Source organism: Accipiter gentilis, chromosome 20 (genome assembly GCF_929443795.1).
Source record: "Accipiter gentilis chromosome 20, bAccGen1.1, whole genome shotgun sequence".
In the NCBI taxonomy this organism is placed as follows: domain Eukaryota; kingdom Metazoa; phylum Chordata; class Aves; order Accipitriformes; family Accipitridae; genus Astur; species Astur gentilis.
The window spans coordinates 18,102,004-18,128,149 of record NC_064899.1 but is presented as its reverse complement, the minus strand read 5'-3'; the positions used below and the strand labels follow the sequence as shown (position 1 = coordinate 18,128,149).

At 42.5% G+C, this 26,146-nt stretch overlaps 1 protein-coding gene and 1 long non-coding RNA gene across 3 annotated transcripts in view; one reads left to right on the top strand and one right to left on the bottom strand.

Moving 5' to 3' along the window:
- ADTRP (androgen dependent TFPI regulating protein) overlaps positions 1-23,375 on the top strand; it is a 33,391-nt gene extending 10,016 nt beyond the window's left edge. For both annotated transcript variants that reach the window (XM_049824035.1, XM_049824034.1), the window contains 3 exons: positions 10,990-11,105; positions 16,036-16,187; positions 22,489-23,375. In XM_049824035.1, the coding sequence (XP_049679992.1) occupies positions 10,990-11,105; positions 16,036-16,187; positions 22,489-22,532 (312 nt within the window). In that variant the 3' untranslated portion in view covers positions 22,533-23,375. The remainder of the gene's footprint in view (positions 1-10,989; positions 11,106-16,035; positions 16,188-22,488) is intronic.
- LOC126048719 (uncharacterized) lies at positions 18,472-24,949 on the bottom strand. The gene is made up of 3 exons (XR_007508956.1): positions 24,666-24,949; positions 19,749-20,060; positions 18,472-18,570 (listed from the first exon to the last, which is right to left on the bottom strand). It is a non-coding gene; the product is annotated as an uncharacterized LOC126048719 (long non-coding RNA).
- Between the last annotated feature and the right edge of the window lie 1,197 nt (positions 24,950-26,146).

Genomic DNA, 26,146 nt, shown 5'->3' with positions numbered 1-26,146 from the left:
CAGATTTTCTATAAATACTTTCCAGATTTCTCCTTCATTTGCTCTGGCTGTTTTTATGATGTGTTGAATAATCACATATTTCTCATCAGTCAAGTGTAAGGAGGCTGACAGTAACATGGAAACCGTGGGTGGATTGTAAGGTCAGGGAGGCCTCGTGGGGCTAATGGGAAGGGGGAGAGAAGGGAGAGGTTCAGCGCTAGACTGAATCAGAGAAGCCAAAAAGTATGAAATAATTGCACAGAAGACTCATTTCTCTCCAGACTTCATTTCTTAAGTACAAGGCTTTGCAACCCACTGCGGCAGTTCCCGATGCGTGTTGAAGGTAAACGCGGGAGGCTTCGGGCTTTCTGGCTGAGGACACTTGCTAAAGGTTTTGAGCAGCCGCTTGATTTAGGCAGGCGTATTCAGATACGTGTGCCTGGAATCCAAACACACATAGGCACGTCCGCATTACTGATATCCGAGTGATAAAACTGCAGCCATCGTGCACTTTTAACCTTATCACCTGCTTTCTGCCCACCAATTCGTCTCCACTGGGACCTTTGTGTGGCTGGCCAAACCTCTGCACAGAAGCGTACGGGCACCACTCCTTGTCAAACCCATCATCCACCAAAAAGAAAGATTCCTCGTGTCCTCAGCATCACGCTGGTTTCAGGTCTGGGATTTGCTATGGGTGACTGGTTGAAGCTTAAAATCTTTGCGGTGGTGGAGGTGCTGGGGACAGGGAGGGCACAGGGTGGAGCTGAGAGGAGATGGGCTTTGCTGCTTGTTTTAATCCCGGCGCACAGCTGAGAATTTGCCCTTTCCATTTCCACATTTGTTTATGACATGGGAAGGTCGACATGTGCTAGAACGTACATTTTTATTTCATGTGCAAGAACTCTTTGCAGGAATCCCTCAAACGTATTCGTTATAACTTCTTCCTTACCCTACCTACATCTACATTTCATAACAGAGTCATTTTGACAACAACAAAAAGCTTTTCCATTTCAGAAATGTCAAAAACAGGTGTTAAAAAAGGAAAACAATTCTTCCTCAAAATTATTTTGACGAGAGAGAAGCTTCACATAAAGCAAACCTCTACCACAACCTAGTATTTTATTCTAAAGCTCTTCATACACTGCAGACATCTTGTGCTTGACAGTTCCTGGGTGGGAAATTTTCCTTCCAGTCACTATTGAGCATAAAACATCTGCCACCAGCGTAGACCGATCCCTGCTATTGAAAATCCCCACATTTTGGGACACCTTCCAACAGGTGCCTTCAGGCTTAGCTGAGGCATTTCTTTCTTTCAACCCAAAATATCCGCTGGGAACACTGGGAAGATCCAGGCAGCTACCAACACTTTAAGGGACAATCTCCAAGTTCTGATTGCCAAGCTTTTTCTCTGGGTTCATTTCCTTGCACATTGCTATACTTTATGGTGGCTCTGAGATTACAGACTTTTCATGGCAGATTGAGGCAGCATCTAGCTGGCTTTGGTGGGAAAAGACATCGGTGTATCAGTAGTAGACGTCAGTGCCATATCGTTCGCAGTGGGAGTATATTTTTTTTTATCTCGGTCTATTTTAACATTGTAAATAGGGAAAGCATATGTTGTTATGTAACTGAAGAGTGAACCTAAAAAATAATCATGCAAAAACACTTCAGGAATACCAAGCTCCTTGCGTTCGCAGTGATGCTGCAGCACCTTCCTTGCAAAAATGAACTAGCCATTTATTTTTCTCACATTTACTGCTCTTACAGTGGGAAAGTGTCGTTGCCCACCTGGTAGCCCAGAGTCGTACAGAGAGCATTACATTTTAGGCATGTTTTTGCACTCCGAGCAGGAACATTTTCTGTTTCGCAGAAAGGATGGCTAATGCAGAAAGGAATCTTGCTAATATTTGAAGGAGGCCAAATACTCCAGACTCCCTCGGTTTCTGTCTTTGCCTTTCTACTGAGTTTAACCCAAGAGTTATGCCTTGGTTTCCTCTTCTGTTTGCCTGGGATAATTATGTTCCACCGTCTTTATACAAAGCTTTGAGCTGCATGGGTGAACACTCCCCCCTCCCATCCCCCCCCTTATGTCTTAAGCACAATTATTTTATTTGAACAAGATTTTCAAAGTGGAATATGGCTAAGACAAAAGATACACTGGCCAATTCGTCAAGTGAAATTGTTTATTTCTTTCCCAGCCATCTCTTTTCAAGCAACACCTGGATACTCTCCAGAAGGCGACTAACTGCAGGAGACAGCTTGGATTAAATCATATGCATGTATTATTCAACTTAATGGCAGCGTAGGGGAACACTACATTTTGAAGGGGCTGACAGAACTGAATGCTAAACAAAGAGGGGCAATGGTGGGTCAGAAGAGATCACTCAATAACATTTTAGTCTGTAACAAAAAGAAAAGATACACATCAACATTGACCAGATGTGTTCACAAAAGTGGTAATGGTACAATTGCCTTTTTGTAAAGGAGGTTTGTATTTTCAGTCTGTAAGGCACAGTTCTTGTTAAAGACAAATTTTCTTTAATAAGCACAGTTTTCTTTATTTTCAGGCTGCAGCTAAGTTTAGTTTAGCTGTCTCTTTTCCTCATTTATTCTGTACCCATGTTACCCTCTCATCTTGACAAAAATCAGCATTTTAGTGTCCTGGGAACTTTACTTCCACATAGTCATGAACTGTGCATGCTCTGAAGACCTTGTAAGCTAAATAACTAAGAATAAAAAATGAGTGATGGTAAATGGAGGCACAGAAGAAAAATGACTTACCTAGGAGACTTTTAGCAAAGATGACAACAGACCCTACGTGGCCTGAGCCTCTCAAGCTCCTTTGCTCTTTGCCCTAGTGTAGCTAAGCAGTATCTGAATGTAAGAAGAAAATACAAGGGAGTTGAAAGAACAACCTGGGTGCATACAAGTAATTTTCCTTCACTGAAGCAAGCCATCGATGCCCTGACAGTAAGAATACCCGCAAGACTTGCCATGTCCTCTCTCATCTTGGAGCTTCTTGGTATCTACAAGCTGCTCGTGCTCTGCCCACCTAGCTAAACCATTACCTTCCCTAGCATGGACACAACTACATCAACAGAAATGTTATTTTGGATCGGTGTGATTTAGTTCCACCTGGAAAAGAAAGTAAGTTACATGAATACAAATTACTCTTACTCCTATGTGAGGGCATCTGTGTGAAGGATTATATCTTCCTACAGCTTTTTTAGGAAGCTGCTGCAACCCTAACCAGCCAAGGGAGTGCAAAATCAGTGCGTGGAAGAGAACCCGCTTGTCCAGGCTACTCTTACGGGACTCCTGCTCCAGGTTTGTGCACGAGAGCCACCTCGGGTTCATCTTTGACCATCTTAAACGATTCTCCTTGCAATTGGTATTTAATGCTTAATAATTCTTGCATATTTACACAAGAGAGAAACATTTCCATTTGTTTGCATTTCACAGTATCTCAATTTTAAGCTGTCTGGCAACTATGGACATTCATAGGCTTCCAATTACATTCAGCTTTTGGCAAAGAAGAAGAATGTGTGTGTGAGGGATATGGCACATGAAATTAATCACCCCGCACATTTAAGAGCAAAGATGCTTAGCTTTTCCCAGCACTACATATATATTTTTTTGAAGTTTCCATTTTTGTTGACATAAGCCCATTTCCTCAGGGAGAAAGTATGTGTTTCACAGACAAATGTTATGGCAGGGAATCCTCCCTGGCTGCTGCTACCCCGGCGTGCACAGGTGCCGTCTCTGTAACCCACCCTGCGAAGGCACAGCTGGAGACAAATATTCCACAGCGAAGGATGTGTCACTTCAGTCTCATGTCAGCTTCCAGCTGCAGTGCAACATCAGTTTCTTAGACTACGTATCTAATGTCAGGGAGAAATGCAATTAAAATTCTGGCACTGACATGGAGACAAAACATTTGCTAGTAAGCAATAGGATAGTCAGCCAGGGCCTTATTTCCAAAAATGCATGTGCGCACGCAGGAAACGTTATCTCTGAAGCTCTTTTACCTTTGATCGTACAATTGGTCTGACGTTTCATCCATTTTTCACAGTAATGCTCCCAAACTACCTACACATCTCGGAAAAAGCAGGGGGGGAAAATGTTGCTTTTCAGATGAGCATGAACGGACCTGGAAAGGGCAGAAACGGATAGTAGCTGACAGTTCAGAGGGGAGTGCTGCTGGAGTTAAATTGAGCAATAGCTTCCTGACTAATTTGTCACCACACCTGCTCAGTAACAGGACTCCTTGTCCCTCCTGCTCTTTCCATAAAATAAAACTGTTGTTCCCTGAAAATGTACTGATGGCTGAGAATATAAAAGACAGGTAGCAACTCTAAGAGAGAATTATTTCTTTAACTCGATATGGCAATGTACCAGTTAAAGAAATAAAATGAACAGTAACGCTTAAGCCCCTCCCACTCCAAAAAACTAAGAGGAGGTTAAGAGAGGAAGCAAAATGCGTACAGACAGATTACAAAAGAAAATTTTAAAGGAGGCATTTGAATGAAAGCAGTATCATAGCAAAATAAATCAAAAGAGGGAATTTGTTCCAAAATGAAGCCAAGAAAGGAGAAAGCATACAGAGATTCAGAAAATTATGGGGAGTATAAAACTAAATAGAGGTTATAGTGACAGGAAGCCATTTAGTTTTACTATGCTCAGATAACACAGGCTGTAATTGTTTATGAAAGCATCCAACCCAAGGAAATTTCCATAGACGAGAGGACGTTTCCCAACCAAGACCTGAATAACTGAGTAAACACCTCAAGGCTCAACCAATGAACGCTGGCTTCATGAGCCTCGTAAGACAGCACCAAAGTGGGTTTTTACTTTTTTCTTTGCAGCAACATACCAACGGAGAAGGTACAAGCATGAGTATCGGCCACGAATGGTTGTCAGCACACAAGCTCTGCGGGGAGTGTGTCTGAAAGGAGAAACACGGGCAGTTTTTCAAAAGCACTTGATGGTGTCCAACTGTGCCCAGTGGAGTTTAGTTTGGCCAGTGGTAACTGTTTGTGAAAAATCCCCCGCTAAAGTCTCACATGTTAATGAAAAGCAGACACGGAGGGTATGTAAATGCAGACGAATTAGAAACAAACAGCTATGGTCAACCGAGGCATCATTTCCTTCGCTCCAGAGTCAAACGGGGTCAAACCGAGTCAAACTGCGACACACGCGTTAGGCGTACGAGTGATCTCAGCAGCTCTGGGGAGATTATTCATGGGCTTAAAACTCAGCCTAGGCTGGAGCCTGCAGCTGAACACAAACTCTACCCAACCCTGTCTTCTCAGCCCCAGGAAACTGGCTTTTACTTACATTCTCAATAGCAAAACGAGGATATAACATTGAATAAATACACAAATTGCTCAAATTTTGGGAAGAAAAAATTCCATATGGTCTTACCAAACAGTGGAAACAATACTCAGACAGGACTATTTATCTCAGATTAAACTCATGAACCTGAAACGTATCCTGGGAAACATACAACATAGGGTAGGAAACAAAAAATAAAGAAGCAGCAGAATGTTATAATTTCATTCTTCTTTGCAGGAGATGAGTTAACATGCCAATATTTCAGATAAAGTTCCGCATATGTTTAAGAAACTTTCTTCCCCCTGTGTTCATATGCCAGAATTTATGAGCAACAAAAAGAAATTTGCAATTTTATAACTAGTTCAGATTCACCTGAGTTTGTCAGGAAAAAAGCAAAGAAACCAAACCCAAGTTAAAAATCATAATAAGTGCCAAAAAAAGCCACAGAGGATTTTTAAAGCAAATGCTTGGAATCAGAATTCAGATTATAAGTGTGATTAGTTGACAAAATGTCTCTGATAATTTTGAAAGTCCCGTACCTTTTATCTTTCCACTGTACAAATACTTTTTTTAAAAAAGCATTTTAAAATACTTCTGTCCTTACATTATTTGTATGCTGAAAGCTTTCTTCGACAAACAGAGGTTATTAGACAAGTAAATGTATTAATATTTCAAAGAACATAAAAATAAGTACTAACAGGATTCTTGCCAAGAGAAGAAAAAAGCTCTTTGATTCAGTTTGGTTCATTGATAGCCTGATCAGTACACACAGCTATTGTTTTAGCATGTTTTCCTTACCTTGGAGTGAAATAGGTTTTTCCTCCCTCTGTGATAATTATTTTTGACAGTTTCACTGTTTATATGTGAAACTGAGAAACTGTTAATTGAAATAAAAAATGAGTCACTGTTTCCAGCAATTTTTGCCAATGTTTTGATCTGTGTCAATCTGAGCTTAATTATTAAGTTTTCTTTAAAGCAAGAGGCAAAACTGTATATTTTAATTTGGCCCTGTACAAATACTCTTCAGACATACATCCATTTAAGGATACAAAGTGCAGCTAAATAGGGTTGAAAGCATATTTAATGACCATGCACTAGAGACCTATGGTAAAAATCACTCGAATGAGAAAATACATCTTTTTTATTGAGAAGGATACGAGGAGTCTTTAAAGCCTTTCAGCAGATATGATTAACCATGATATATGGTCTATCACTAATGATGCTGCCAAAGTCAACGTCTATCGGCTATGAGAGGGAAATCATTTGGAAAGCCAACTGCGTGTCACAGGCAAAGGGCAGGCTTTGCACCCGTAAGCCAACCCCGCGTTCCTGTATAAATACACATCCACTCTCGCAAACATGCTCAGTTATTGGGTAGAAATTCCACCGTGATTTTATTGTTACTGGACAAACAGGGCTCAGCAGAAATACGTGAAGTCACCAGCAGACTCTGGGGTAGCAGAAGTGCAAGGGAAGATTTTCCCACACGTGCATTGGGCCTGAGGTGTATGTGTACATGAGAAGGAAGCAGGGGAGGAAAAAGAAAAAAAAGGATCTTTATATCCACACAGGAAAAAATGCTAAACCAAAAGATTTTCATCCTGGGGATGCACGAAATAGCTGAGAACTGTTGTAGAAATCTGTCTCAAGAAGGTATTTGCATGGCAAGTTTAAATGGCCCTACAAAAAGCATGTCTAGTTAATATATACAGTGATTCTCTCTAACTAGGAATAAGCTAATAATCTATTAATAAATAAAATTGAATTAGTAAATGGCAAAATATTTTTTAAAAGATACAATTATTTGTACAGAAGACACAGCACACACTTTAGAAAGTCACGTGCCAGTGTCATCATTGGACTTGGGAAGAAAGCAGCTTTCCTATGCCACAACAAATTTCTTCCTTTTTTTTCTTGCTTTTGTCAAATCAAGACAGATCCAAGGTAGATCCAAGTCCTTTAACAAACTGTTCACAAAACCAGAGGCAGACAGCCCCACTCCTGAACACTTTCGCAGCTCTTGGAGGTGGAAACACTCTTCCATGCGGTGGGAAGCTCAGCTTCAAGCCCCTGTGAATCAGGCAGAGCAGAAATTTGAACCTACCCCTTCCACTAAGCTCTTGGCTATTTCCAAAAGCAGCCAAATTTTCCAGCTTTGCCAGTGACTTTTAAACTTCTTTTGATTTATGGCCCCCCTGAGTATTTTCTCCAACTCCTCCATAAGTGGAGGAGCCCGCCAAAAAACAACTAGCTAAGCAAGTCAGCATTTTCTAAATCACCTTTTCTAAATCCCAACTGTCTTTCACAACCACTGCCAGTTTGCTACTCATCAGATGGTACTCATCTGCAGTACCAATGCGTGCGTTAGAGCAGCGGGCTCTCCCTCGACACCCCCAGCTCGCTGCTCCCTGTGACCGTACCGTGCTGTCCGCCGTTGTCAGTCTGCTGCTGCAGGGTGCCTCCAGCCGTCATCCAGCGCCGTGCCACTCGGTCCCGTAAGGAAAAAGAGAAACCGTAAATGAAGTGCAAAGCTCTGCTTTTCTCTCCTCTTCCCCCTTTCCTGCCGGATTCAGGTAGGGTAAGGTAGCGGAAAGATGTATGAACTGAGAAAAAGAAGAAGTTGGCTAAGCGAGTGGAGATGTTGGTGGTCTTAGCCATGATCGCTTGCTCCTGTCAGAAGAGGAGACCCCCCCTGTTTCTCCACGCTTTCATCTCTGCTTATGGACATGTGCACTTGCACCAGCTCTGGATTCTGCATGGCCCCTGGTAGCTGGTTCAGAGGAAAACTGAGGCCGAGTCAGAGATGCCCAGAGGGTGCTTGGCAGAATCACGCTCAACTTCTAGTCTAGCTTCTCCTGGAAAGGGCTTGCCCAGCTCCCATAGCTGGTTGTTTCCCTGCTTGCCCTTGCTACGTATTTCCCAGTATAAAGCTACGTCTCTCTTGAGGAAAACTAAGCCAATTGCCCTTGGTCATACCCACAATGGACACGGAGAACTTGCCCATCGCAGTCATCACTGTATCAACCTTCCCAGGCCTTTGAAACCTCTCTCATTTTCCTTTTGTCTCTAGCCGCAATAACACATTCAGTCCCGATTTCTACGCCTGTCTTTGGACTGCTTTCCTGTTCATACTTTCTGGCTGTTTGTGCTGTCCTTTTCTGGACATGCTCCAAATTATCTGCACCTTTCAAAATGGGGTGCCCTAAATCAGAGACAGAGTGCCAGCCAAAACCTCATCAATTCAAGCGGAGCAGCATACTTACTTCCCAGGTCTTTCTTACACACAATATTCCTGTTAATACCATCCCAGAATGCCACACGCCTTTTCTATTAAAGCAGCATCATACTGCTGACTTGTACTTATTTAACATTTACTCTGAGAACAAAAAGCCCCAAACGAAGGAAATAAGTATGTAAAATAACCCCCACCTAAAAACTGTTCACTTCGACAAAGGGTTATTTCACCAGGTCACTCCCACCAGATCCCTCTTAGGACAGCAGTAATACAGCTGGAACAACCAGCTTATAGTTGTTAAAAGTGTTTAAATTAATTAAAAGACTAGCAAGGACATTTCATGTGTCCCAAGGGAATTTTGTAGCCCACTGGATGTCAGATGAAAACCAGGACTTACATCCACTTCCCATAATGGACAAATCCACGGCAAAAGGCTAAAGCCTAAAACTGAGGACCAAGTGCAAGTTTTCCATCATTGCTGTCTTGCATGGGCATTTTGGTTTATTCAAAGACAAACTATGGACCACCCATGGAAAATAAAATTTTTTTTAATCATTCTAAAAGCAGCTTAACACACAGATTTCTGACTAAGAGACTGTTACAGAGATGATATATGAAAACTGCGTGCACTGAAGACATTTTTCTGGTTAAATGAATCCAGGAATCACTTGTACTGATATAACGAGACCTCTGCTATCAACCAAGCAGGTTGTAGAGCTGAAGAATATCTTTGTGAAACAGAACAGAGGAAAATCTCAGTGCCAATGAGTGAGAGGAACTGGAACATCAAACAAATCTTTTTTCTCTTTTCTCTGAAAAATGATAACTGAGGTGGGAGGGTTATTTTGGTAGTAGGACAGCCAGGTATGAATAGCAGCTCCTGGGGGTGTGCTGCGGGGCCTGAGGGAGGACATGCAAGTTGTCACTTGGCAGCGGCAGGCAGAAATGGCTGTCTGCCTCTTAAACAAATAGGTAAAGAACATTTTCATGCATGCTGTCTGTAGCTCCATGTGCATTTAAAGAATTTCATGTGTATTTGTGGCAACTTGTACTATAAATATACAGCAATAAAACTTTGACACCATACTACCATATCAAATACTCAGCACAGCTTCTGACAAATATATACATTGAAGGTACTAGAACCACTTACTTGGGACAAGAGGAAACTTCATATCATATACCCAGCAGGTTGTGCCTTTAGGGAAAAAAACCAAAAAATAATTAATTTGGTGTTCTTTTCTGTTTAAAAGTCTATCTATCTTTTTCTGCTGCCCTCCCTCACTTCCTCCCCCCATCTACCTGTGAAACTATTTGCTTAATAGGAATTTAACCAACTAGCCAGCTATAGTTGTTGCTGTAGTTTTCTCCCACTGCACCTCATTGACTGTTTTTGCCGTGTTGTCCCCCAGCGTTGTTTAGGCCTTCTGCCCTAGGTATTGCAACTTAAAACTATTGTTTGCTTGCACAGAGAATATTACAAAACTTCTAGTGGGGAAATTTCACCCCAACAAATTATTTTCTGAAGTTGCCAGAAATCGGCCAACAAGTTGAGGCGTTAGCATCCCAAGAGCCCCGCATTGTCTGTTTCACATCCGAGCCCAGAAGGACTTCTGCTGTGCTCCCAACCTCCTCCCAGTGAGGAGCATCCCTCTTGGAGGCAGATCCCACCACAAAACAGTCAGTGCCACCAGGCTGCCTGCCCTGTGCCGAAAATCCTCCGTGCTCAGACAGTTATCGTCATAAAAGGCCTTGAAACTGAAGCTGCTTAATACAATTCAAACTCTTTGACAAAAAAAAGAGAGAAGAAAAAAAAAGCTTCTTCAGCAAGGTAACTCTTTACTAACTCTTGGGTAAGCTTGTTTGAAGTTCCTTGATCATCTTGAATCACAGCTAACTTAAGTCCTCTGTATGGTTACCACCACATTTTTCAGTTTACGAAGAGAAGCATAACACATTGCAATTGCACTGGAGTAAATAATAAATGACAATATATAAAATACAATAATGACTTGAAGAGAACATGAAGGCAATTCAGCAATTGCTTAATGAGTTCAAGGAGGAGACTTTTGACATCCTCATGCGCACATAACAATAGACTTCCATGTCTTTTGTACTCTAATGGGAATTACCAAAAAATTTATTGCATTATAAAATGTAAAAGGAAACCTCACCTATTATAAAATAGTGCAGATCATTCTATGGGCAGACCTCATTACAGTACTTTTAACAGCATACTAACAAGAAAATTTCCTTGCTCATTACTGCAGGGGTAGTTCTTCACTATAAAAAAAAAATGAAGTATGTACATTTGTATACAATTGCATTCAGTATTGTTAAATAATCCTTTGCTCACGGGCAGGCTCTTGAGCTTTGCAATCAGCAATGACCAAAGGCGAGGCACTGCGACCGGTCAGTGACGGACTTTCTTTTCTCCGCAGCACACAGCTGTATTGCCATTTGCTGTCCTGGAAATTCTTGCCACGCCGCACCGTTACCCAGCAAAGAAGAAGGGATTGATCCTATTAGGATTTGTCGCTTTTCTGTATATCAGTTGGTAAGAATTATGTACTTTAAAACATTTTCTTCAAGTGACCTACTTTGTAAAACAAGGCCAAATGCTGTACTTAAATCTAAGTTCCCTCCCAGGCACACAGGAGACAGCAGTCTGTTCTGTGGAGAAGTCATTTAAACTTCAGCTGAGACCCACGGAAACTATTTCCCGACGTATGCAGAGCAGGTTTCTTCAAACACAATACAGGTCCTGAGACCATACATAGTATCTCCTGCTCTTCTAAGGCCTCTTACAGAAAAGCAACTAAATTGCCATAAGCTCTGGGGTACTTTGAGTTACTTCTGCTGGGTTGGAGTTTTTATTTCTGCCAGTACCATCAAATTTACCTCCGCTCACTGTCTTGCCCACTGCAAAACCACCAAATCTCAAAGGTCTGGGGGTCGCAGGAGCGGAAGAGGAGTAAAACTCAGTTTGGTATTTGGCAGGGACACATGGCTGGGTTTAGAAACTCGAGATAGAAAATGATACTCAGAGCCAGGTGCAAACTGGCGGGTAGCAAGGAGGCATCTGCCCCACTACCACCTCCCACTCCACCGGTGGACACCACCTACATTGCCAGCAATGTACCACAGTTGATCTCCAACCTGTTGGAGGGTGATCCTGAGAGAATAAACTATATCTAACCAGCTTCCCCCTTTTCCCCCCCAGCCCATAGCCATCCACCCACCTCCTCTGTGTCTGTCACGCACCCCTCGGAGCTGGGTTTGCATCCCCTCCTGCTCGTTGCATCCCGGCTACAGTGCCGGGATCTGGAGGCACTGCCTGCTCAACCTGACTGTGGGCAGCTGCCGACACTTCACACCGCTCTCTGAAGACGCCTTATGCTGAGAATCAGCTCAGGAACGGGTCCTTGTAGTTTTGGGGTACGCTGCAATATCACTTTCCAGAGCTCAGGAAACACCCGGGCCCTGGGGTGGAGGATAAGGAACAACTGGTCAGCAGGGAGGTGACTTGTCCTTGTGCAAAGATTTCTGAGAAATCACTGGGACTATGAGGGAGCCCGTCCTTCCCAATCCTACCCACCAGTTCTCGCTCTCAGCTAGAGGCTACCTTCAGGCCACAGAATGAAAATCTGGAATAGAAAATAAACTGCACAGATGAAATGCTCTTGTGACTTGAAACCCATCGGAGCGGCTGTGGAAGCGATGGACTTCACGGCTGCGTTACGTAACCAAGTTAGGAGACATTTATCCTAATCCAGCCCAGAGCCTAATAGGATTACGACCACGGCTTCCTAAATTCCTTTTCTATGTTCTGATACACCCAGTTGCTTAACAGCAGCTTTGTTTTGCTTGTCTTCTGACAGCATTTGTTTTTTACTGTCTTTGAGACCAGACGGCTCTCCAGGCAACGGCTGCAGTCATGTGTGCCATGCTTTCCCCTACAGCCCCTATCAGCTGAGCAATTCCACCCCACAGGAGACACAGCTCATGCCAGAACCTGAGGATGAGGATCAACACAAGCATCAACACATTTGTGCCATCCCAGTATCTTCTCTGAATTGATGTTGCGTGGTGCAGCCAGGGTCCTGAGTGGAAGGCGGTCCCTTAGAGCAATTGTCCCCTGTGTCCCAGGGTCCCAATAACTGGATAAAAGATACTAGGACTCCAATACTGTTCCTTTCTGTCCTCCCGAGGCAGCAAGGAACCTCCTGTCTGCTTTCTTTTTGCCTCCTTGTCTTGGTTCCCTGCAACCACAGACAACAGCTTTCAACTAACAGAACATTTTTTTAGCCTCTGCACTGAAATCTTAACACGTGTACACATTTTACTGTTGGTGCTGCAAGCCGTTTGGGCACCTTATGTTTCACAAGCAACAGAGTCCTTCCTAAAAGCCTCTCCTTGAATTGGCACTGTCATTGCTGCGCTTCCCCTTCCCCAGTGTCGATGGGCTGAGAACAGACTGGTGCCTGCAAGGCAGTGGAGAAACCGAGCAGCCGGTGACGCCTTGCACCAGGTACCTGCCTCTGAGTGGGGCTTCTCTACGGCTTTGAATACCCGTAGTGTGCAAAAAGGAAAGGTGGCTTTCAGCTGTGAGACACCAGGGCTAAGAGAACTGTTAGGCATATTAGTTAATTCTTGCAAGGATGGTTCTTGCATCTCCTGGTTGCATTAAGTAATGCCTTACTCCTGGAGTCATCACATTGAAAACCGTGAAGAATACATAAATTTTAGAACTTGCATTTTAGATCTTAAAAAGGAAGTAACAATAGATTGCCTTTTCCCATTTCAGTGGTAATAGATCAGTAAAAATAAATCTTAATCTTCACAATTTTGCACATGTCTTCGGAGAAAAGTTCAAACTACCTTTGCAAGGGAATATAAGTCATTATAGATTGCACTTTGTATACAAAACTAAAATTCAAAAAACCCCAAACCAAATTAAATCTAGAGACTGATGGCTTTCTTGTAATATGACCATATTCTACCTCTGTTAGGAATCAAAATATTTTGCCTTCACTGTATGCTTCTTTTCAGTTCACAGCCTTTTAATTTTGAATTAACCACAGTCTCCGAGAGCTCATATGTGGCCAATATGTTCTTTTCTCCTTTCTGGATCTTCCCATTTAATAATTCCCTAGTGATACTTTCTTTTCCCTTCACTGAATGCAGTGGTCGCATAACACTAATGGACAGGTAACAAGAGGACAGGCTAAATCCCCCAGTTGTGTGCAGCTGTACTACGACAGCACATCACCTCTCCCTGGTATCTATATGCTGTCCTCTATCCTATAGCAGTTTGGCAACTTTGGTTATACCCAGGACTGTTATCTCATTCTAACCCCCCCCATAATTTAGGGCATTATCTGCTTCTGACTCACTCACTGAAATCTAAGGTAAAATCTTGGTAAAAAGTTGAAATTTGGTAAAGTGAAATCTTCAGAATAATAAGCCTCTGAATCCTGCATGTATATTTAGCAGGTGATTACCCATGAGAAATAAGCAATATGTATTTGCAAGTTGTGGGGTGCACTTTATGAAATCCCTAGCAAAAAAAAACCACCCCAAAACTAAAAGCAAAACCTGTCAACCATTTGGTGACCAAAACGAGTAAGTTCAGGAATCTGGAGGTATGCCCCAAGGTAAAAAACCTGGCAACACACAGCTCCCACCAAGTCAGGATGCTGAAAGTGCTTTAGTGGTCCTGCACAGCCATTTGTTTAGGTTTGAAAATACGCATTGGAGTGCTTCATATGGGGCACACCAGCTGGCCAAATTGCATCAAGATAATCTAGTTCCTCATTATATAAAATAAAGGCGGTTGTCACTCTCTGTTTTACTGTTTGAGACACATTAAGAAAACAGCAGCCCTGTGCAGTGAAGAACACATGCTGACATTTGCATGGGCTCCAGTTAGCACCAGTATTTCTGCTGAGCGTCTCTGTGGCCTTCTGTACAGGCTTTTTTTTTTTTTTTTCTAAATTACTTAGATATTTCACAGCCCTGTTCGTTTGATGAAAGAACCTTAAATCATGACAATGAGTCTCTACACTTAACATTTCCGTGCTCAGCCCAGGCAGCTCCGCTACCAACCCCCTCCATTTCTCCACTCTACCCCTTAGGTGGGGATTAGTGAATCTCTCTTTACAGGCGAGGTAAAAACCCACCTATTTTTTTATGCCTTACCTCTTCCGTCTCTAACTAGAGAAAGGAGAAATCACCTTTTCAGACTTTTTTTTTTTTTTTTTTTTTCTCTTGGCACTCTCCCATTCCTCAGTTTCACGGCACAGTTTCAGGCTGGTGGGGCAGCCTGCTTGTCACTTCTCTTTGAGGAGTGATGCTCAGTGTAAGGTGGCAGGCTGGGTGCCATCAGAGAGAGTGGGGCTGCATTCCCATGTTAGCACTGGTGGAAAATATGGCATACATAGATGTCTTTTTTTTAATCAAGAATTAAACCTTTTAGGACTCTTTGGACCCAAACGTTCTTTTTAGGGAAGTGCTGCCCATCGTTATAATGGCACATCCTCATAACAATCACTGGAGATCTACACTGTTTTTCACATTGTTTACATATTCAATACAAATAAATATAATTTGATCCATAAAAATGTATTTTTTTCCTATATTTAACATAAAAAGACCATTTTTATATTCTTAAGTCCAGGCATTTACTACCAGCCACTCTTAGGAGCCATAAACAATGAAAATATTATCAGTGAACTGAGAGCCACTACAAGATTTTTTTGAGAAAAGAAAAAGGCAGAAAGAGAGGGCCTAAGTAGAAGAAAAGAAGCCCTATAAAGCAGGCATGTTCATCCTCTTCCTTTTCCTTCTTTCCCTTTTCCAAACTGTGCTTTGCAGATGGTTCTGGCACAAAGGAGCAAAGCAGCTACATCTGCTTCCTACCTACCTGCTCTTCGTCTCCTCCTCCTCTTAGACCAAGAGAAATGTGCTGGAGAATTCCCCTTGCCCTCTCGCCTCCTGAAAAATTCTTTCCTCTCCCCAAAACAGTGGTCAACAGTGGCAGGATAGAGACAGTGAGAAACAACACTTTGTCTCCACAGTCCCTCGAGATCTGGATGGGGGCTGAAAAGCTGTTGTAACTAAAAAGCAGACATATATGTGAGATCTTATTTGAATAAGTTTCACTTAGAATAGCCAAGTGCACATCCCTATTTCTGAGCATTTTGCTATTTTACTGTTATTTCACTGCCGTTAATAGCCAATGCCACCAGGGTGACAGCAGAACATTGTGTGCATTTCAACCTGCGCTGAAACCCATCTAATTTAGCAGTGGTTCAAGTGTGCTTCACAGCAAATAGCCCAAATGCCGAAGAGATCTGTCAACAGCTGAGCTAATTTTCTCTGTATCAAGATTATTTTGGTAACTTGGCCCTTCAGGAGTTAGAAATCATGAAGTGGTTCTTCTGACTGAATGATCCTAACCAAAGGTCATTTCTCTCCTTGCCTAGGGTCCTGTGGATTTATTCTGTAACGGGAGAGTGGGTATATCCTCTCTTTGCTTTGTTCAGCCCGGCTGGGCTAGCAGCCTTTTTCGCCGGTAGCCTTGCCATCGTCGTCTCTTTCTACAACTTCGGGGAGTTCCTCAACCGTATGATATGGGGTCAGTCCAAGTTTTGGTTTTCACTTCTATCCATATGAAAAAAAAAAAATTTATCTAAAATTAAGTCCTGTGATTGCCTAGGCAGGTGAGGAGAGGAAGGGAGCCCTTGTACACTGGGGGGGTGGCATCTGGATGTCTGATAGAGATTTCCAGGTCCTAACCAGTTACTAACAAACAGAGAACAAATCAGAGCAAGAATCCCAACCCTACCAGATAAAAGGCTGGGCCAGGTTTCTTTAATCTGGCTCGAGAAGCACTTCTTACTAGCATAATCACTGGATTTTGAATTCTTTCTCTAACAAGGGTCCAGAGAAGACAAATCTCGCTGGCTAAAACTCTTTGCACCTGCATCACGTGGTGTTTGTCAGACTAGGGAATGGCACTGTCTACTGACAATTTATAGGAAGGCATTAGTGTATCCAAGTGAAAGCAATTGCAGCAGATCCGTGAGTAAAACAACACTTCAGAAAGTTTTACAAACTGTTGAGAACATCTCCCGTCTGCTTTGGTAGTGATATAATCAGTAGTGATTTAAAGAAAATGAAAGGCAGCTTCCTTGGATGAATGGGCAGTTAGAAAAAAAAAAAAAGTAGTTTAGGAGGACACGTTCAACAGGTGGAAGAAAGAAAGAACTGAGGAAGCAGCTTTGGTGTTTTGTCATGGGATATTATTATTGTTATTATTGTTGTTGTTATTAGTAGTAGTAGTATTAGTATTTTCCCTTCCGGTTTCCTCTCTTCTTTTCATTCAAGATAAAGTTTTTGAGGATGAAAATGTTTCTGTCAGGAAAACGTGTGTATTTTATTTAGGACAAATGTGTGAGCATTTGCAATTTCCTAAACTAGCTTTCTGATGAAAGAAAAAACACTGCAAAAACACCTCTGAAAATAAATAAGACAACCTCCCTCTGTTCTCAGGGAACGTTTGATGCCTGATCCATTTTGTGAAGTCTCACATGCCTGTCAAGCCAAAGTAGAGTGTCTGTAGCTAGTCTCTCACCATCCGTACTCGGCTACCTAAAAGCAGCAGATTGACTTTCAAATGTGCTGAATAACCAACCTCACTGCTCGATACCTTTGCAAATAAGATGCTTGCTCTACATGTCCATGTTTGGAAATTTTGGCTGAATTCTATTCTTGCATAAACATGATACAAGATGAGGATTGCTGGTAAATGAAAACAGATCTGCAGCCTTTCTGCACTAGCTCTGGTTTAAGAGGCTTCACATAAACATTAACTATTACTAATCAAAGACCATATCATTGCTACAAGACAGTATAGGTCTTTATATGAAATCTGATATCTGACACATCTAGATATCAGATTTTTTCATCACTGAGTACGTGTTAGTAATTTCAGGCCTAAAGTATGCCTAATGCGTAAGTTGGAGATAATCAGAATTAAAATAATTTGATTTCCAAGGTGTTAATTGATCTGACAAAAGGTTGTGCCAAGCAGAGATCAAATTAACTGCAAAAATTGGATCCATTTTGAACAGTTGACTAAATATACTCTCTTAAGAGATGTTAGAGATTTCTAAAGAAACTGGGCAAGCAGTCAACTTTCTTTTCTGTGCACACAGAAAGGCTGAAAAGCACCCCCATGAATGTAGCATGAATGTAACCTCAGAAGATAATATATAAACCCGGCATACATGATATCCTCCGTTGATATCTGGTGTGATACTTGGCATTTTTCAGAGGAGCCACAAAATCACGGCCTTAACAATTACATGGTGTTTTCATCCACGTGCAGCACGCTCCCCCTGAGTCACGGTTCCCCATGTTTGTGCAAACTCTTGCTGCTTCGCGGACATCCTCAGCTCTTCACCCCCAGGCCTGGCAGCATTGCCTGGATTTGCTGTATGCTGATAAAAGAAGCTGCACCCCAAAAGCTGGCAACTCTGCGGTATCTGAGGCTGCAGTTCGATAATACGGGGGCTTTGCAATACGTTCTCAATAAGCTCCTGCCCACCGCCCCTCACTCCTCCCTACTCCACCCCACACGCCTGTTTCTTGCAAGCAGGGGCTGTTTTCAACTCGGATCATTTTCCCAATCCGTTTCCCAGCTGCGTCCACCCAAGAGAAGGGTAAGACTTCCTTAAGCTGGTATTGATAACAAGGTCCCAATAAGCATTGAAACACAGCCAGAGAGAAGCTATTCCAAATTACGGCGTGCCAGAGTCTTAATATGTTCCTGACTGAGACAAATCTTTGGCTCAGCACTCAGCCAGAGGAAAGAGAGCTGCAAACTGAATGAAGACGCGATTCCAACATACCTTTCTTCTCACAGCAAAAATGGCTCCACGTACTTTTTTTCATCCTACCCTTTCCTGTCTCACTTTCCCACTAACGATAAGGTCGATGATGCAGTTAAAATAACCCTGCAGGAAAAAAAACCAAAACGAAACACGCAAAAAAACCCCAACCAAACAAAAAACCAACACATGTGAAGCAAAACAATCTGTGGTGGTAAAGGACAGACCTCTTCATCTCTCCAAACCCTCCACCCTGCCCACCTCCTCCCTCCCCCAAAAGAAAGGGTACATGGAAGGGCACTTCTGCCCTCTCTTTTGCTTTCTGCTCAGTGCCCCAAAAGCACAGTTTGAATTACAGAGTAACGCAATTGTCCACCGGGTTCCTATAAGCACATCTGGAAACCCCTTCTCCAACAACACCTGCAGCCACCAAGCAATTAGACCCGGCGCTGGAGGCATCTGCGGAGGCAGAGCCCCCTGCCTGGGCTGCTGTCACCAGGCTTTGCCCCAAAGGGACAGGCTCCGGGGCAGCTGCTGCTGCTTCTTTCTTTCCCCCCTGAAGGAAGAAAGCCTGCCGAGTTTGCGCCCGGATAAGTTGTGTTTATTCGAAGGTGCAAGAAGTGATTAACAAATCGCTCCACATGAGTGGCAAGCCTGGTTTCCTTCTGGACTTACATCCCGTGGCAGACCGTAGGCTGCAAATGAAGCTTGTCTCACAGCGTCCCATGCTTCATATGGGCTCTCTTCCATGTTCCTTTATAGCTTCAGGCCACTATCGCTTTTCCTAAAACCAGCTACATAAATATTTACTCTTTTTCACCCTTAAAACTACATTCAGTTCCAACTTATTCCAAAGTCTATGGAAGGCAGCTTTCAGCTTCAAGCAAGTAATTTTTAAAGCTACATCCTGTGCTTGACCAAAAAGATGCAGTATCATTTCTGAGAGCTGGAAAATCCAGGCTGTCGAATAATATAACCTTGTTTTTCCTTTTCGGAACAACCAAAAGATGCCAGACCCTATATTTGTTTTATTATTTATAGACAAACTGTTTCATACAGTACTGGAGGTTTTAAAAATGTATTATCTCTCATGTGCCTCTTCCTCCCCTTGCACAGTTGGATTGGTGGTAACTAAGGCAACCCAGCTGCACAGCCTGAGAGGCAGAGAAAATAGTACCAGTAATGACTTTTTTTTGTTTTAAATCCCAGAGTTTCTAGAGTACTAGACAATGTTGAGCAATACAGAAACTCCAAAGAGGGTAACTAGAAACAATGGGCTGATTCTTTTACTGCCATAAATTTACCTCGGCCACGAATTTGGCTGCAGGGTCTGAGTACCAAAGATGAACCGTGCAATAGCTTCTCCCGTTCCTGATGGGTAGAAAACATCATGCAGGCAACTGATCTCATGTCACTTTGACCAGTCAAACTAGAACCCTCAAAAATAAAGCAAAGGAGTTTTCCCTCGGGTTTTGCTCCTGGTGAGACAACCAGATCCTTGGGAGAAATTTGGATCAAAGTTCTCCACATCAGAGAGCAACATTTCAGGTGAGGTGTCTTCTCTGGCACCAGCATTTGAAGATGGAGCAGATTCATTTGTCTTCCATCTAACACACCTGAAAAAAAAATGCAAACCAACATTAATCACCTGCTTCATTTCAATACTTTGAAATGCAGGTGGATAGGAGCTACAGGTAGCAACAGCTACCCACTCCACCAGTGATTTAAATGCCTGCTGAGAGACATTGGGCAAACCACTTGTGAGACTTTACAGCCCCAAGGCCTCTCTCTGCCAACATCCAGAGAAATGCTCATCCCCAGGTGGTGGAACTGGCCTTTGGGAGAGAAACGAGGCAGAAAAGGAGGCTGGCTGTCCAAGTGGGCAGCAGCTCCAACAGACTCATGCCTGGATGCTCACTGCCCTCCAGAAGGGAAAGCTTTGGTCAGCAGGTGGCTGAGGAACACTGCAGGGGCAAAGCCAGGATTAAAGATACTCTAAAGCAAGGGATAAAGCAGTACAACAAGAATAAGAGCCATTGCTCTCAAGAAAAAGAGGAAACTTATGTTGCAGTAACTTCCTCGTGCCCAGCGCACGGATGAATGTGCTCCTCCGGATCTTCTACGAGCTCTTGAGTATCTTGTGAAGACATTGCTGAAATGTATTCATCTAAGTCTGGGCTAAAGTTAGATGGCAATCTTCTCTTTAATGTTTTTTTCCTCTTCTTTTTGGAGTACTTTTGCATTAAATGCATTTTCCAGAAAAATAAAACAAGTTTTAGGAACTGGGTTTTTTCCCTGGGTTTTGTTTTTATATTTATGTGTTTGTGAAACCAAGCTCCCTTAATACCCTGTAGTCAGCTATTGGTAAACGCCAGCCTATGTGACTACACATGAATCCGTGCATTACAAAGCAATATTATAATATGATTGAATTCTTGATGCTCTCATTCTCCTGAGCAGCTATGGAGACTGCAGAAGCCAGAGTAGCAAATGAAGGGCTGCAAAGAGTATCTGTGTGGGGTACAAAGTCATTCTACTGTTGCACTGGTACAGGCTTATGAACAGCAGTTTTTGTATGAATGTTAAAATGCTTATGATCTGCAGATAATTATGGATCCAGACACAGGTTCCACCCATCGTTATTACAGCCCTCTTACTTCTTTACTACCTTAGGGAGGGATTTTTGAACTGAGCCTCCTGTCTACAAGATATCTTCATTTGTTCTATCACGCCTTTAAGAACAAAGAATAAGAGTCCAGGGTATATCTGTTTCCTTCAGTGAACAAATAATGTTTCTATCTACAATTTCACTGTATTGCCAGTGACAAATGGAACTCGAATTTAAGAGGATTTACAGGCCAGAGTTTGCAAACTAAATAGGAATATTTACTTTTGTCTCGTCCATTCATCCTAGTTGTGCCACAAACCTGTGATGGCATATTTATATCCTTCATATTTGTCACTCCCCCAAGCTGCAGTTTACCCCTCGGGTAGAGGAGTCTAGCTATTTAAAGGAAACCTGCACCATCTGTCACGCGCTCTACTCTTGCTGACAAGTTTATCTGATGATCCACTGGAGGCAGACTGGATCGGAAGCTCTGGCAACCCAGGGCTTACAATTTCATCACTGGAGGCCAGACATCAACAGGTGCTTGCTAATATGCTGTCCCTGGCCTAATAGGCTAGGTGGTTTTTTGGTGGAGTTTTTTCTCCGTCATCTTTAAAATTTCTATTTGGTCAGTACAAAATACTTACAGGATCATTTGGGAAGAAAGAAATGCCAGGATTTTGTTCCGTATCAGGCCAATTGCCAAATGCTATGCAGGCGGGAGATAAATAAAATACAGCAATTAATGTTTCCGTGCCTCTGAGGTCTATGGACAAGGAAAGCACCTTTAAAAGAGGGTTCCCTGTGAATAAAGGATCATCAACAGGGAAGAAGAGATGCCGAGACAGTGCTTTAGGTAAGGGCACCCAAATATATTTGGTTATTGCCACACCTGGTGCCCCACAGTAGCACATCTGGTCTCTAGCTGGTGCTTCAGAAAGCCATGGGTCTTTGGCAGGTCCTCTGCCATCCTGGCCAGACACGTGAGGATGCTCCAGATACCTTAGCTGCAGGATTAATCGTCTGTTGCCTTTTCAGGCGAGCTTTATTTTTACAGCTTTTCACATGTTCTTGCACCAAGCTAGGCTTGTTTGGTGGCAGATACTTTTTCCCCCACCAGCAAAGCACCACTATTTTCAACCGATGTGGCCCGTGCTAGATTTCAAATTATTCCTGAGTAGTCGAGTAATCCCTTGCTTGCTAGGGACATCCCATTCGACTTCTGCAGCACTTCAGCATTAGCAGCTGGTCCAAGCCATTCACTCACGGCCCACTCCCACTCCCAGAGGGGTTCAGCTCCCCAGGGATGGTGGGAGGCTGGGGCCAGGTTCACATCCTCCTCCCAACAGTGTGCTTGGTCTGTGGGAGGACTTCTCTATTGTGACCTTTTTTTTTTTTTTTTCCCCAATAATTTCTTTTCCTCTGCCTCCAAACAGGAGATTCAATAGCAATACTGGACTACAGGCGGAAAGGCAAGTGAATCCTCCTCTTCAAGCCAAACAATGTCTCCATGAATGCTGAAGCCATGAAGTAGAGGAAAATAAATGCAGCTGTGATAAATCCTTTCTCCAATGCATTGCAGCTTCTGCTGAAGCCATTTAGTCATCAGACATATGGAAAACCGGTGGAAAATATGAAATATTTGCCTCTTACATGATAACTCCGCAACTGCTATGAATAAGAAAATTGTGTTCATCTGTTTACACAGATTTCTCATCTCTTGCACAATGTATGTGGGGATGTGTCCATGGTTAAAACTCATCACTGGTAAACGAACTCCCTCATAAGCTTGGCACCACTCTGTAAAAGACCTGTGAATGCAAGCCAGCTCTTGTTTGGATTGTCCTTCATCAAGTCTGGAAAAAATTAAGATGAGGGATAAATTTAACAGTGCTGTGACTTCCAAGCTAGCTAGATAACAAATTGGGCTAACAAGGACTGTAATTAGGAATGTCTGCTCAGAAAGTTCACCATGAAGCCAAGTTCTTCTAACAAGAAACTTTCTGGAATATTAATATGCATAATATCCCCCCCCCTCCATTTTAACAGGAAATCTGAATGCAACGTTTTCTTCCTTTTTCTTGGTTTCAGTTAATCTTGCAGCAAAAGTAACCTAATTATACTGACTGTATGATTGCTTTGACAGAAAGCATGTTAATTTAAAGCACTGTTTAACATAACGCTGCCTGCCATATAATTACACTCCATTCACATGTTTACTAATCTTGCTCAATATACTTGATTTCTGTTATTAGCCTCAACATTTTGTTAACATCTAAAACACTGGAGATCTGCTTTGCAAACTCCAATAAACAGGCAAAACTGACAGTAGCGTGTTTCTTAATGGTCAATGTGGAAAAGAAAGATCTCTGTTATTAACCTTGCATTTAAATGAGGATTTGAAACCAGTTGCAGTACGTAGATGTCTAACTCCATCTTTGTTGCCAAAACCCCTAGCTTAGAGCTACTGTGCACACAGTTCACCGGGGTGTTATTTTCATCTTTTGAATGCTGCTGGAGCTTAGTAAAAACGAAACACATTGTAAGCTGCCTGTGAGCAATAAAAAAATAATGTGTATACATAAGATTGCTCTTCTCACATGTTAAGCACCTGATAAAATTCCAGTCTGAAGTTAACATACTAGGGCTAGACTGTAAACTAAGTTAACTCAATGAAAGACGTGCATGCATTCAATGATTTCCAGCTTATCTAGATAACTCACTCCAGCTAACTTTGCAAGGGGAATGTAAGCAATTACACATACACCCCCCTCACTCCTCTTCTGTCGCAGCTAAAGGAGAACATGGAAAGAATTCAGCTGAAAGATGCTGGTCAAAAGAAATCTTTCAGAGAGACAGACAGACAGAGGAAAAACCATGAAGGGAATTAGGGAAGAGGAGAAAGTTCAGGAGACTCCCTGTACAAGTTTGGTGGGTATTTTCCTCTCTCTCTTTTTCAAAAAATTATTTCGTACTGACAGTCCAGTGCAGTTTAAATGTCAGAAAGCTAAAACAAAGCCTGGGCCCTGACATGGAAGAATAGTTCTTTCCATGTCCAGAGGAGCTGAGTGGCAGATCTCGTCCTCAGCTCCTGCTCGTGCCGGGATTACCTTCAGGATCTGGCACGGTGACTGTGCTGCTGGACTACAGGGGTGTGAGGAGAATCGGGGTGGTGGTGGTGGTGTCGTTTTTAACTTTGAAAAGGGCTCAGCAGAGGCACTGCTCTGCTACGTCCTGCATGGAGAGGCTGGATCCCAGTCATGCCCTTTGGGAAAGCAATCAGGAATGCCTGTCCCCCAAACACAACTGCAGGCATCTTGGGTTTGCTTTGCTCCTTTCTCTGATGCACATGAAGCCCTGTAAGAAAGGCGGCATGCATTGCTGTTCACAAACCGACATTTTCCCTGTAATTTCAAAAAGGCTTTACTGAGGCACTCTGAGCAAGGATCTGGCCTTCACATTTACGCTAGATTTCTCTTTCCAGTCTGTTTCTCTCTCTCATTTTATTTTGAGTAAGTATGCAAAGTCAGTCAGAACTGTTTATTTATAGCTGTAGATTTTCATGGCTGTATAAATTAGATGTTATTACTGAATGAGATGCCCGCCCACTCACCCAGTGCAGCTGTACAGGAATCCTTTCATGCTGCTCGACAGTACGCAGTCTCAATCGGGAGGAAAACGACATGCTCCCAGTCAGACGAAGGGACCGCTGCTTAAACCCTCAGGCGAAAAAACAGCAATTAATTTTTTCCACAGTGCAATGTGCAGTATGATAACCGCAATTACCTAATACTATTTAGACCTGCCACTTTTGTTTGGCAAGGAGAGAAAATGAAGGTTTAAATTCACCAGAGCAAAAAAAATCCCGAACTAGAACCTAACCCTGCACTTTCTCTTTACGAGATTAAGCGATTTTTCTTTGGAGGGAGTTTAGGGGACGGGGACAGTCAGGGGAAGTAAAAGTAAAATTGGTCGTTATTTGAGATAGGGCACCATCAGAAAATAAGGACACACACACAGAGCTATTTCCAGCAGAAACAGCTGGAAAGCAATATCCACCACTATGAGGAGCTTTCATCTTAGCTCACACCTTTGTAACAGTTTACTCCCACAAAAAGCATAGGCAAGTGCTAATTTATTCCCTCCCCAATTTCCCACACAAATTTCTTGGTTTGGGTCTCTGCCAGGGCTTCAGGGTCACAATCTGACCTCAATAACGTAACTTAGGATTGTTCCAAGCCTTCAGTGGAACTACTGAAGATTTACTTTGATGGATATGGGGCCAGGATCTGGCATGCAGAAAATCTGCATTTACGTTCTACCAAAGTGTCTAAAATAGTTGCCCAGAGAGGCTGAAATTCAATTTGAGACCTTGTATTCACTTGGCAGAGAGCATAATTAAATATTTTGTGCCACAAAATTAACCAGAGAGTCTCAGGGGTATTGGTAAGAGGAGGTTTAGGATCAACTATGAGAGCTAAACTAAGACCCATTTCCCAGGCAAGTTATTCAGTTAATATTGGAAAAAATAATTGCATTCATGTATGGGTTCATATTAATTTTTGTTAGTATTTAACCTTACTGATTATCTGGTTACCTTGGAGGAAGAGGTTGTTGGCTGTGTAGATTCATATGAATAACCCCAATAACAAGTTCTGCTCTTGAACTAAAGCTACTGCTTACAGCTAAGAACTGTTTGTGATTGAATTAACCATTTAGAAAAAACAGCAGGTAAAACCCAAATACAATTACAAGAGGCCAGGCCTCGTAACAAGTGGTCAAAAGCTCCAGAGTGAAATTTTTGCCTTTTTAAAGTCTCCAGAGGCCCTACCCAGCAAGGAGTTAAATGTTTCTGAAAAGCAAACCAAATACCTAAGGTGTTTGACGTCAATACACTTTAGTTTAAATTCCAGACATTGGTGTTTAAAAACATGGGTTTGAGTAAAACCTCTAGGACACGGCCCAGTAATAGTTCTGAGTTATAAAATCTTGTAATAACACTTGGTGTTTCAAATGTCACCTTCTATCAAATGCTCTCAAAACATTTAAGGAAGCCTTCAAGTTTCTTTCACCTTGAGACAGTAATTTCCCGCT